At 29.4% G+C, this 13,925-nt stretch overlaps 3 protein-coding genes across 3 annotated transcripts; 1 reads left to right on the forward strand and 2 right to left on the reverse strand.

The window, feature by feature from the left end:
- Positions 1-7,396: 7,396 nt before the first annotated feature.
- LOC111033368 lies at positions 7,397-7,954 on the reverse strand. The gene is made up of 3 exons (XM_022314061.1): positions 7,907-7,954; positions 7,694-7,780; positions 7,397-7,603 (listed from the first exon to the last, which is right to left on the reverse strand). The coding sequence occupies exons 2-3, from the start codon at positions 7,751-7,753 to the stop codon at positions 7,412-7,414; spliced, it is 252 nt and encodes an 83-aa protein (XP_022169753.1). The 5' UTR covers positions 7,754-7,780; positions 7,907-7,954; the 3' UTR covers positions 7,397-7,411.
- Positions 7,955-10,883: 2,929 nt separating this feature from the next.
- LOC111033357 (THAP domain-containing protein 1-like) lies at positions 10,884-11,689 on the forward strand. The gene is made up of 3 exons (XM_022314045.1): positions 10,884-11,160; positions 11,376-11,574; positions 11,657-11,689. Exons 1-3 carry the CDS (start codon positions 11,042-11,044, stop codon positions 11,687-11,689), a joined length of 351 nt encoding a protein of 116 aa, XP_022169737.1. The 5' UTR covers positions 10,884-11,041.
- A 300-nt stretch (positions 11,690-11,989) lies between these two features.
- LOC111033358 lies at positions 11,990-13,101 on the reverse strand. The gene is made up of 2 exons (XM_022314047.1): positions 12,461-13,101; positions 11,990-12,379 (listed from the first exon to the last, which is right to left on the reverse strand). Exons 1-2 carry the CDS (start codon positions 12,788-12,790, stop codon positions 11,990-11,992), a joined length of 720 nt encoding a protein of 239 aa, XP_022169739.1. The 5' UTR covers positions 12,791-13,101.
- Between the last annotated feature and the right edge of the window lie 824 nt (positions 13,102-13,925).

Here is a 13,925-nt window from a genome sequence, read left to right on the forward strand (position 1 = left end):
ACCCACTGTTCAATTTTTTTTGCAAGTTTTGAGCATTATGGCATATAATATAGTGCTGAGGCGCCATTTGGGGTATCTTGAAATCGCAAACAAAATAAAAAATTACATTTTAATAACATAAAAGCAAAACAAAAATGTACTCGTACAAAAATATTATATTATAAATTATAATGAATTACTAGTTAGTACAGAAAACTGAATTCAAACAATTCAATACAAGGGATTTATTACACAATTCTGGTAAAAAAAAATTGATTGCATTAACATATTAAGTTAAACGTGCAATCTATATCGTAAGTTACTTTAAGTTATTTGTATTTGTATTTTGTGGTTTGAAAAAATCATACTTAAATGGTACTATTATCGATATTACCAAAAGGTTCAATGAAGAAACCATGCCATTTTTAAAGACTTAAGCCTGTTTTCACATAAACGGTTGAAAGAAGTGACTGAGACCAATAATATGGCAATATGATACCAAAATATGCTTTCAAAGGGTTTTCTGAGGTATATGGTAAATTTGTTGATGATAAAACTTTAAAACAAGAATATGTTCAGTTCTCCGAGATTATTTTGATTTTGAAAAATGATGAATCTTCCAGAAAAATTTGCTGACACCGACAAAGATTCTTGGATACAATGTGATTCAGATGGTGGTGATGATGATGATGATGATATTCAATATACTATGATAGACCAAAATAGTAACAATTCTAGATTTTGCTTCACAAAAAAATTCTGAGTTCGGCGCCACTGGGGTGGTACATTTATCTGATTCAAAGATAGTTACATAAAGGTAGGTAGTTATTTAAAAAATATATTTTTAGTATATGACATTAAATAACTAATTATACCACAGTTAAAAATCATTCCATAAATAACAATCCTTAACATGCATTACTCTTATTATAAAATATACAAGTATAGTTGCAATTTGCAATAATTGTCTTTTGTCATTTGTACATAATTAAACATGTTGAAGTTAAAACATTTTAAAAATGATTTAGTAGCATTGATTTCTAATTTTGTTGCTAACTGCCATTGGAAAATCTAATATATTTATATCATTATTACTTAAACTACATAAACGAAAAACCACATTTTTAAAAATAAAATGTTTTAGATACTAAGATAGAGTCTACAATAAAATATAATCCTTTCATCATTTGCAAGATAAAGACAAATGTCAATTACTTTTATTACTTGTCTTTATTGGTACTTTAATCTCTTCTACTTAAAATGTATGTTTACACCTAAATAGTTTAAAATATTGGGTTTATTATTTTATTAAATATTGTTACGGAACCAATGCACACACCACTAAAACTGCCATTCTCATGGCCAACACATATGATCATACAACAAATATATGAATTCTGCCGATGGAAATTGACATCGTTTCAACCAAGCGACCATCAGAACGAGAGCAGTTGGGATTGCCTAACCAAAGGAGCTGGCAGCCAATCAGTGATGGACTAAATTTAGTTATCGAAAAGGATATATATACCGGACGATTTCGATAACTTGGTCAGTCCACTTCAAACCTTCAAACTGTTAACAATGTGTAAATGGCATGTAATCTACAAAAATATTTTTTTGAATAGTTTGCTCTGCAAAATACTCTACAAATGCCAAATTTGCCTGGACTTCTCTTAAATTTTCATAGAGTAGTAAACTATCACAGCCACACACACATAGTCATATATACAGGTGTCCCTGTAGATTTATCCATTGCAATATCCACTAACTGAAATAACGGAGATACCATAGTTCTGGTTTTTTAATAAGACTCGCAGAGACAAGAACTACAAACATTTTATGTTTTAGTTAATTTTAATGTATTAGTTGAAAAGGAAAAAATATAATTATTTATTTTCAAAAAATTAAAGATACCCATTTTGAAGAGTTCATTTTTCTCAAAATATTGAAGTTTCAACGTTTGATTTTTATTAATCTCCTGATTTTCAATAAATTTTCTAGTTTCAAGAAAATTTGTGAATCATTAATACCATAGTCATAGTGGTATGAAATATGTGAGTGCTTTTAATGTGCCCCTCAATTTTTCACGTAGCTAGAAAAAATTTTAAAAATCGGCAGAATAATGATAATAAAATATTTTGAGAAAAATGAACTCTACAAAATGGCTATCTCCATTTTTTGAAAATAATTAAATCAAAAATATATTTTTAACTTTTTTACCAGAACATACGAATTATGATATCTGCAGTATTTCAGGGATATCGCAAAGGGTAAATCCTCACGGGACAACCTGTATATAACAGATAGGTAAAAGGAAGGAAAAACTACATTTCAACATTTTATGATTAAAATAAATAAATAATAATAAAATTTAAAGATTTATTAGCTTAAATTCTGCTTATAAAAATATAAAATTATTTTTAGGTCATGGTATTATATAGGAAATCAGATTATTCAAAAATTGAGTGGTTTGACAAAATGAACAAAGCTTTTTATGAATGTTCATTAACATGGCCTTCTGACAACACTACATCAAATTTAATACTAAAAGATGGTAGAATCTTTAGTATAAATTGCAGTACTGGGTAAGTAAAATTTTTGGTAAATATAAGTGACAGGAATATATTCTGACTACAATAGTAACATATTTTATTATTAGAAATAGTCTTTAAAATCATCTCCTTAAACATAAAATATGAAGTTACAATCATGATTATGGAAAATCATATTACTTTGTCGTAAAATGAAGTTTAAATAATAGAATATGAGTAAATTTTAATAGCTCAATTACTTTATATATGACAATGAAGTATTATATACATTAATCTATGTGATAAATATCTGGTTTCAGTGTTAATTCTGTCAAATTATATGATGGAAATCTAAAAATATGGAAGACTTTAAGTACCCCTCTTTTTGTTCATAATTGTTCAAGTATCATACAATTTTATGACCGAGTCTATGTAGTAAGTATGTGTAACAATTTATGATGCATTTAAATCTTTCAAATTCAAATAATTATAAAATATTAGAACTAAAAGATTATGTATTTATTTAAACTTAACTTTATTATTGTAACTGTGTGATGCCGGCACACTCGTATGAAATAATGTTCAAAAACTACAGCAGTAGTTGTCATACAATTTTACAAATTTGTTGACTGCCTCGTCCCTCCCCCAAATCTAAAATTCTAAATCACTAAGCTGATGCTAGGATCACATGACGTTGGCACCCAAATTTGTATATAATATTTGGCCATTCAACCCAAACACCACATTTGGGTTGGACACTCAAATCTAAGTTTATAAATCCTTGTATGTTTTTCAACTATAATTTAAAACATAGCTAGGTAACTAATATGGCATTTGTTTTATAATACTAGGACTTAAATGCATTAAAGCATTTAAGAAGATATGGGGATATACATTTTGAAATTGTGGTTATAAATTGTATAAGTGTACAATGATTACTGGATTAGTTTTTGATCTAAATTTCAAAATTGTGGGTGCCAGTGTCACGCAGCTGTTATTGAGTGTAATTTTAGATTCTAAGGGAAGTAATGAATACTATATTGATTTTTCAATGATCTCTGTTATTACTTATTTTTTGTGTTTAAGCTTTAAAGACTCTTTTTATATTTGGAAAAACTGGATGTTATCCTTTAAACCAAGTTTTTCCCAAATCAAATTGTATTTATTGTTATCAAAGTCAAAAATGAATAACTGTAGACTTAAATGTTCACTGAATATTAATATTGCCATTTATAAGACAAGGAAAATTTTCAAAATATTATACTGTTTATAGGTACATATTTAACATGTTTTTAAATTTTTATATTTATGTATCATACAACTTGTTTTTGTTTAAAAAATCCATGACATTTTCAATAGTTATTTCTTGTCAAATAATTTTAATTATTTTTATGTTATTTAAACAGTATTAACTGTAGAAACTTGAAGCATTCCACTGTTACTTACATTTTAATTTTCTATAGGTACCTAGTAATAAGTGACTAGTGGTAGTAATAGGTACTCAATACAATTTATCTGAAATAGTAAATTTTTTTGAAAGTATTAAAAAAAAAATGTATGCTTGATAAAAAACATTGAAAATGTATGGTATAAGTATAAGATTCCACATAAGTTTTATTTTAGTGATTTAAAAATATTAAAACACATATTATGCATAATTTTACTATGAATAATTTAAAATAATTAATAACAAAAAAAAAAATATATATATAAATACAAATATAAAAAAAATAAAAATATTAATTATAAATAATTTGCCGAAATTTTGCAAAATTATTTTATAATTACAAATTTATAAAATATCCAATTTTTATAGTAAAGGATTGAAAATGTAATACAAGGTTTCATCAGAATAATAAATTCTTAATAACCCTAAAAATCTAAAAAAAATAAATGAACATTTTTTTTTCTAGACATTTGAAGTTTAAATAATGACAGAGTGTAATTCAAAGAATTCAATAACTGCAGTTTTAGTTATTTTGTTGCAATTCAAAAATATTAGTGGGAAATTGAAGTGTTTACATATTTATGTTTATTATATTTTAATATATGCAGGGGTATTTCCAAAATATTTAGATTCATTTTAGCTATTTTCTATTAATACTGGACACTATAATCTTTTTGAACAAGAACGGACTGGACGGTTGACAAAGTTCTAGTTTGCCCATAAGGCCATAAGCACCACTTTACAGACTATTGCCGTTGTCTTATTCTGAAAACCGTATAATAAATACAATTTTGATTCTAATTAAAAAACAATCAAAATATATAGATAGGTATATAGGACAGCTCAATTAAAAAGGTGACCTACTTTGTCCCCTCAAGGACATAGATAGGACTGCCTCCTTTTTTTCTTTATTAATATACACACAATCTATACGCAATCGGCACAATAATAGTATGAACTAATGACAAGGAAGAATGAAATTTTGAATGAAGAAGCCACCCATCGATGACACTTACTTCTTTTAATTATTTTGTTTTAGCCTTATTCTTTTTTTTTTTGTTAGGGATTAAGTAGGTCTCTGCACCATTTTCGCTTAAGGCGGCGAGGAGGGTTACTAGGGATGGTGAATGAAGCTAGGTTTTTTATAAGTTTGTTTGGATGAGAGTTAAGGCGTAGGTAGAATTGTTTATAATAATTTTTCGCCTCTTCCTGAATTGTTTTCATGTGTAGGTCTTTATGCAGGAAGTGATTTGTGACATATTATGGTGGAAAATTGGAGATTTTTCTTAACATTTTTTTTTGGAACTGTTGAATTTTATTTAGATTGGAAATTTTCGCGTTGCCCCATAACTGTAAGCCATATGTCCAAATTGGCTTTAGGAGAGATTTGTAAAGGAGTAGCTTAATATTTAGTTTTGAGTGTTTGTTGTTGGCGATTAGGGTGTTGAGCATTTGTAAACGGGAGTGATGTGGTGAGCCCAGGTAAGACGGCGATCAAGAGTTAGCCAAAGATATTTAACATTTGGGGATGAGGGGATCTGAGTACCAAAAAGCAAGATACCTCCTGACATGGTACTAATTTAAGTGTAAATGTGGTATGTACTGATTTGGCTTGGTTTATTTTAAAACCCCACTTTTTATACCAATCTTCCATTAATGAAAGATGGTTTTGTAGGTTTGTGGAGGCTATAATAGGATCTGGACTGGATGATATTATGACTTAATCGTCCGCATAGTCTGCTACTAATGTGTTAGGCGTGGTCGGTTGGTCGGATGTATATATATTGTATAGAATTGGGGAGAGGATACCACCTTGCGGAACACCTGCTATATTAGTCTGAAGAACCATAATGGACCTGGAAGTGTCGGTCTGCGAGATATGATTTAAGTATAAATAGTACAATGTGAGCTGCCTACTAAAAACATTTTAAGGGTTGAATCTAATTACACCTAGTACCTATTCATTTCTGATTCAAACATGTTGAAGAAATAGATTATCAACTGTTGCTGTTAAATTGTTCAAACATAATAGAAAATTCTATAAATAAATGTCTGTATTATTTGCTAATATAATTCTTTAGGTTCACTACGCCCAAGGATTTTTTAAACAGGCAAACACTATGAGTTTGTGGGGGGGGGGTACTTATGTCACAAAGATTTTAATATTTGCCATACCATATTTATATCAATATAATTTGTTACACTATAAATATACATAGGTAGACTGTTTCCATTCAGAATTGATTTTGGAATGCAATGACTTATCATTGACTTTAAATCCAACATACTCGTATCCCATTAACTAAGGTTGATTTAGATAGATAATTTAAGAAATAATAAAGTATTGTAGTATAATACTGCCTGAACAACAAGATCTTAATAATATCTTAACATTTTTTTTTTAGATGTCTACCAATGGTGTTGAGTATTATGATATTCTAAGCGAAACATGGAAAGAAGTTAAGTTCAAAATAAGTGAAACTGTTGATTTAAAATTTACAGTAGTTTCCGATTTAATCTATGGTGTAAGTTAAATAGTTTTTATACAGTACCTACTTTTGTGAGGTTGGAATTAAGATACAGTGAGTTCCATTTATGATCACTATTTAAAGTATTGGAATCAATAAATTAAAACCTAAGTCAAAGTATAAAATCATAATAATATTATGTTTGTACTATTTAATTGACTTTTATCTAAAATCTTATTGACCATGATCTTCAATCCTTCAGAAATTTAAAAAAAATTGTTGTCACTTATATATTTCCAAATATAATTGTTTGTTAAATTGTAACTGATGAAGAGAATCTATAGATTGTGTTAGAAATGAATGCCGAATTGGTGAATTTTAAAAGGAAGTCCAAGTGACAGTTTTTGTTTGCATTTCTCAAGGGCGTGGTAAACCAGACTTGTTTCGGGAATCGGCGTCAATGAACCTTTTTTCAGAAAGCCACTAAAAATTTACATTTATAAATGGTGCACCTTATAACTAGACCAATACTTGACTATTTTCATAAGCTTCCTTTTACTAAGTACTTTTTAGTGGAACATATAAGCATATACCATGTGATACATAAATATATTGTCACTTTACCGTACTAAAAATATATTTTTTAAATATCTGTCGTGTAGTCCTTAGGGTACTTAAAACAGCTATAAGTTTTTAAATCCAGACAAAGTTAGTGACTGCTTTTTAAGTGATTTTATGATTATTTATATTAATATCACACAAAGTTGTCAATCAACAATATATTTTGTTGATTATAATTTTGACATTTATATTTATGACGGTGTGAAGTTTCCTTCACACATATGGGCTTTATGTTCTCAAACAATAACACAAACAAAAAAATTTGACACATCTTTACAATTTAAATTTAAAACACAACTTTTATATATAGGTCACATTAAAATATCCATAACTTTTAAAATGTTTTATTCTAACTACGAGGATAATCAAATATTAAAATTAAAAGCAGTTATTTGTGTTAACCAAAAATCTTGTATGTAGCCAAATAAAAATGCTTGTAAGCGTTCGCGAATTGCTGGTTGTTGGTTAACATAATCTACAATTATTCGAAAACCATCAAACATTGTGAAACTGCAATTCATTTGGGGTTCAGCAGGAAGATGAGGTAGAGCTAACACCTAAAAATTCAAAACCCAAATTGAATTTAATCAAACTAATTTTAAGCAAATTAAATAATAACAAAACGTTTCATCATAATATCATATTACCATGCGTAAAACTATTGCAGCCTCAACACTTGTCTGAAATAGATGGAATAGACTGTTCATACTTCTTTTGCAGTACCGGATAACAGACTATATAATTTGATTGAGTGAATACATTGATACATTTATATGAATGAATAAATTAATAAAAGTAACATATTTTATTACATATAGGTACTCAGTTGCTCAAAAATCAATAATCATAGATCAACTCACTTGGCAGAAATGGAACCAACACCCCTGTAGCTTTATATGAGGAAAAACAATCCTNGTGAACATTATGCACCGAAAATTGTGTGTAAAATATACTTATTTTAATTAATTAATTAATTTCCAAATTATTCGCTGTATATTTCTTATGGGTGGAATTTTTGTTTGGGTTTCGAGTTGTTACAACGTCTTTGGAACGACGATAACACGTTATCACTAACATCGCTTATTAGATTAGTTTTGTACATTTGTAGTAGTTAGTATTAACTGGCCGCCCATCGCGTGAGTATGCTGTTCTAGCTGTTGTTCCTGCGCTGCATACGCCCTACGACACCACGTTAAGGTATTCATTAATGTATTATTGTTTTTCCGTTGCGAAGTACTCAAGCATTCAAATATATTCAAAATATGTATAATGTATATGTATTGTGATGTAAGTATGTATTTATTGTAGGTACATTCGTATAGTATATACTATAAGGTGCACTTGAATTGTGAATTAATGAATTTTATTTAATGACACATTATACATCAATGTATTATAACATATACAATAAAATTTGCGTAATATACTTAATAGTTAATACATAATACTAAATGTATATTGTAAATAATTTTGGTTGATGTCTGACTGAAGTATAAAAATGATTTCCCAAAGAAGCAAAAAAATTGCAACTTGGGCATTAAATGGAGAAACATATCATACCTTGTATCCACAAAGACAACCAAATAATGAGCTCGTTTGTACTTTTAGGCAGTTTGGGTGTAAGTAGATATTCTTTGAAGGCGATTTTTAATTTATGTAATATTAATTAAAATTATATACGATTAGTACGCAGCTGGGAAACGGATTTCATATACCCAGACAACGGTCCTTTTTGTATTTTACCTGCGATTGAGTCAGTTGTGGTTGAACGAATAAGAAGTGGCAAACAACATCGCTATAAAAATGTACCTACAATTAAATTTATGATTAGAGAATGTTATGCATGGTTCAAGGGCGGATCCATCATGTATTTACGCTCAAAATCCACGTGTTACCTACTGTACATCAGAGCGACATCCACTTGACCCCCTTTTTACATTTATTTTAATACATTCACGACAATACGTAGATTTCTATAGTACATTTTTTATTCCAAAAGGGGAGTCAATTGACACCCCAGTGCCCCCCCCCCCTGGATCCACCCTTGGAATTTTATAATTGTTGAAATTTTTTTATATTTTTTTAAGGAAATTTCGCGTGACATAGCTTCCTGTTTAATTTTTTTAAAAAAAAAATTCAATAACATAGATATAAATTTGATTAAATTTACAATGGATAGCTTTGGTAAATTTATGGATCACATGCTATTGTCCAATTATATCTTTAATGATCATGCTGCTAATCAAAATTGGATTTCTATCCATACCGAGAGAACTCTGCTATGTCATGATAGCCACTTTTCTGCACTAGCTGAGTGCATCAGCCAAAGTGAAAATGAATATAGTGCAGCAAAGTTGTATGTTGATAATACACCTACGTATAAAAAAAAAGGCAAAAAAGTAAAAGCTAAAATGTACACTACTATGTATAATAAAATTAATTCTGTGACATTTCAATCATATTTAAAGATGTGTAACACAAAGTAAGATGTAGATTTAAAAATCATATTAAATATGATTTAATATCAATTTTTTTAATATTAAATATATAATTACAATATAAATAAATACAATATTTAATTTTTTTTTTATACAAAGAGTAATGAAAACAGAAATAAATGTGGAGATTGAGTCAGGTATAAGTTATGATTGTGTTGAATTCCAAAATACTCCTGGAATGAAATTGATTTTTAGAAATTTATATAATGACAATATGCCATATTGGCTGTGGCAGAAATTGCAGCTTCAAAAAAGGTTGGATAATGTACAATTCGCTAAAATTTTAAACGAACTCTTCTCAAATAAATGGGACATATGTGATGAGTTTGTATCGGTAAAAGTGTAAGTCTTGGGAATATAAAATAATAATATTAAATTTTAATACAGTTTATTTCATAAATTACAGCAATGATGTAACTACAAATATTTGTAAGGCAGTAATGATACACATTCTATGTTGCAAAATGACAATAGTGTACAAATTTATTTGTACACTAAACTTCTTGAAGAAAGGGTTAAATACAAAAAACTGCTGTTCTTATTATCGATTGATTAGATATCATTTTATTAAATTTATAGATGATGTCAAAAACTATTCAAAAAAATTGCAGTTCCACCATACTGAATTGTAATATTATTTAACTTACATTTATTTTACACTCAACATGTTTTGAAATATTTGTATCCAACAGTGTTCTCGATGAACAGGAGTCTATGACTGTAATTGATTCAAACAGCAAAATTGTATTTGACCTCAGTAGCTGGAAAAATGATAATTCACCTTACGAATATTATTCAATATTGGTGCTTGTATTTGTGGAAAAATATTTAAAAAACTCAAAAGAAAAATATCACACGGTAAATGAATCAATATGAACCTAATGAATACTATTGATCAATAGTAAAACATATCTATATGCTATATACAAATTTTAGGTAAAACATATATCTGACGATTTTGAGGTAATGATGTCAATAGTCATGACAAGTGACTTTTATCAAAATAGCCGAAAATATATTAACCATAAACTAAAGACCCTTGTTAATCAAAATATTCTAAATCGCCATTCGTTAAACAAAGAGGCATACAAATATATAATAAATTATAAAAATCCCACTACACGAGACATACTAGTGTATGAAGTACCTAAATTAAGAGAGGATAATATAATACTTAAGATCCGTTATATGAATGCCAACCATAGAGTAATATAGAGAGGGTCTAGTCCATACCGTACGTGTTCAGAAAGTGAAGCAGGCCAGTTATCACAAGTACTCACTTGCCGATACTATTGGCCGCGAGGTAGCGCGCAAATTCTAACCTCAGATTTATATTTTGTACGTTTTTTGTTTTATACATTTTACCATAGAGTGTAAACAACAACAACGTTTTTGTGTTTTGTTAACTGTCATTCCGCATTCGACTCTTAACTCTTAAGACAGCCTCAGAGGTTTCTATATTCTAATAGTGCTAGTTACTATTCAATTTACTGTTTTATGTCTGGTTATGTACATTTTAAAAATTGTTTTCATTTAAATATTACAATGCCCAGCTGTAATTTGTGTGGTAGAACCCAAAACTCTAAGAGTAAAGAAAACAAAATTACTTTTCACAGGTGAGTGAGATTTATTAGTATTTTTTAATGGATTGACATATCTTTGTACCTTGGATATAATTTTATTGTTGTGCTTTCTTATGAAGTATAAGCATCTAACAAATCATACTTGCTCTAATAATCTTTCAGAAATATCTTTCTTTCATGAGCATCTGAAGTTATTCCACCATTATTATTTTTTTCTTAATACATTTTGAATGATTTTGCTTACATAGGTATCCAAAATGTCCAGATATCCATGAAAAGTGGATCGAGTTCAGTAGACGCTATGATGAGCATAGAAGCATAATAGTTAAAGAAAAAAGTGTTGTGTGTTCTGCTCATTTTGTGGCTGACTCTTTTAATGTGTATATTAAAAATACTATGTTAAAACCTACAGCTATACCATCATTGATTATTCAACGTGTTCGTTTTGTAAGTTAATTGTACATAATAATTTTAAATTAATTTTATAATCATTCATTATATTCAATTTATTATTATCATATTATATTAGGCTAAATTAGATTATCCCGGTGTTAAATATTAATTTCCCCTAATAATGTCATTTGGATAAATTGTTAAGCAAACCTGACACTATAGGTTTCCAGTTTCAGAAACTAAAAAATCGAACTTTAAATGCTGATTGATGTTATTAAATTAACTGAATGATTATTGAAATGTGTTCCAGAACATTATTACAGGATTACTATTAGATCTGTTAAATAAGGAAAAAAAAAATTAACAAAATATTTTTAATATAGATTGTATTTTATAAATTTTATTTTCAGATATCATAATTAACCTGTGCAGGATTAAAATATATATATTTATATGCCGACAAAGATATTTAATTGCATTCATAGTCATTTAGAAATTGTGGTTTTCTCCGTGTTCGTTGAGGTCTTGTTTGTCGTGTTTGTATATTAGTTATTTGTTCTTGGCTGCAGGAAGGTCCATCCGTCGTTGTACTATTGTCTACAGGGGGACATACTGCTTTACACCTTCTACTCCGGATTGGTCTACTTTCATAAATCTGCTCTTGGCATCTCGAATCAATCGGGCTTCTGCTTATTTGCTCTTGGCTGCAGGAAGGTAAATCCGTTGTTGTACTATTGTCTACAGGGGGACATACTGCTTTACACATTCTACTCCGGATTGGTCTACTTTCATAAATCTGCTCTTGGCATCTCGAATCAATCTGTCTTATGTTGTCTACATACTGCGAGCAAGCCGTTTTCTTAAAAAAATAATGTATGTAAGCAACAATTTTCAATAAACAACAACAATTTTTTCTAATCATAGATAAATGTATACATACGGTATCCTCGTACGGTATCTCATGGATAGAGCTGCTAGAAGCGGTTAGTTGTTCGATACCGCATCTTCTGACCCTTCGGGGTGGTGAAAGCAACTGCATATTGTCAATATGTTCTCTTCGACGTTTGGGGGGTTCCGCATTTGACAATGGGTTTTCAGGAAAATTAAATTTGTCATATATATAGTCGATATCTCTCAATGTTGCTTCGTGAGGATCAAATACAGAGTTGCGTGTTCTTGTCTTCCACCCATGTCTTTGAATATTATATGGATATGATTCATCAGTTGTTAGCGTAAATTGTTTATCAATAACAGTACCACCAAAAATCATCTATAAAAATAAAAATACTGTAAAACATTTTGAATTTAAATTAAGGGCCGTACATACTTTGGTTAACGGTAATACTCTAATGATCCATTTTGCAAGTAAATCCCCAACGTCCTGTGTTTTAGCATGTTTTCCAGTTAAGATATACATAATACATTGTACCGTATCTCTGATACCATTACAAGCGCTCGTTTTTCTGAGTGTATGCGAGTACCACATGAAATCATCAGCATCAACTTCCGTAATTTGTTTACCCAAAGTTTGGGCAATAAATTCGCGGACAATAATTGCAACTAGACTTCGAAAATGTGTCATTTGTGTAGATAGTTTTGTAAGTTGTAAAATTGAATTTAGAAAATGAAAGAAATGTGTTTGTAAATAAACATGTATCCCAACAACAAATTTTTGTAATCCTGCACCGATATACCGTTTTCTGGACAACGTTAAGGTATTCATTAATGTATGATTGTTTTTCCGTTGCGAAGTACTCAAGCATTCAAATATATTCAAAATATGTATAATGTATATGTATTGTGATGTAAGTATGTATTTATTGTAGGTACATTCGTATAGTATATACTATAAGGTGCACTTGAATTGTGAATTAATGAATTTTATTTAATGACACATTATACATCAATGTATTATAACATATACAATAAAATTTGCGTAATATACTTAATAGTTAATACATAATACTAAATGTATATTGTAAATAATTTTGGTTGATCACGTCATTATCCAGCACAACGGTAGAGGGCCACTAGTGGCGCGAAGCTAAGTGAAAAAATAAAAGCGGAGGTCACGACCGTAGTACATTCCACGAGCCAGTTTGCCATTTCCTTCACCCAGGCCTACAGACCTAATGAACGGACAGATTGGTCCGTTTGTGGTATCAATAAATCGGGTATGATATGCAGATTATACCTTTGTAATTTTTTCAAAAATTGGTCGAATAATACCGAATATATTATAGTACGGCCAGCGACAAGTGAGCCGTGAACGTTACGTTCCTAGTGGTGTATTTAAGCGTAATCGCATATCATTGTGGAAACCCTGATGAAATTCAGCCACCAGGAGCACTGGTATCGCGGCTCACTTTTTGCTGGCCGTAATATATAGCAAAAAACTTTAGGTA

Source organism: Myzus persicae, unplaced genomic scaffold (assembly GCF_001856785.1).
Source record: "Myzus persicae strain clone G006 unplaced genomic scaffold, MPER_G0061.0, whole genome shotgun sequence".
Taxonomy (NCBI): domain Eukaryota; kingdom Metazoa; phylum Arthropoda; class Insecta; order Hemiptera; family Aphididae; genus Myzus; species Myzus persicae.

Excerpts from the sequence above, each read along its gene's own strand:
- LOC111033358 (XM_022314047.1), bottom strand. The coding sequence starts at position 12,790 with ATGATTTTTGGTGGTACTGTTATTGATAAACAATTTACGCTAACAACT. Across the intron at positions 12,380-12,460 it reads AGATACCGTACGAGGATACC|AAAACGGCTTGCTCGCAGTA; the intron begins GTATGTATACAT and ends TATTTTTTTAAG.
- LOC111033357 (XM_022314045.1), top strand. The coding sequence starts at position 11,042 with ATGTCTGGTTATGTACATTTTAAAAATTGTTTTCATTTAAATATTACA. Across the intron at positions 11,161-11,375 it reads AACAAAATTACTTTTCACAG|GTATCCAAAATGTCCAGATA; the intron begins GTGAGTGAGATT and ends TTGCTTACATAG. Across the intron at positions 11,575-11,656 it reads TTATTCAACGTGTTCGTTTT|GCTAAATTAGATTATCCCGG; the intron begins GTAAGTTAATTG and ends ATATTATATTAG.
- LOC111033368 (XM_022314061.1), bottom strand. The coding sequence starts at position 7,753 with ATGAACAGTCTATTCCATCTATTTCAGACAAGTGTTGAGGCTGCAATA. Across the intron at positions 7,604-7,693 it reads CTGCAATAGTTTTACGCATG|GTGTTAGCTCTACCTCATCT; the intron begins GTAATATGATAT and ends TTGAATTTTTAG.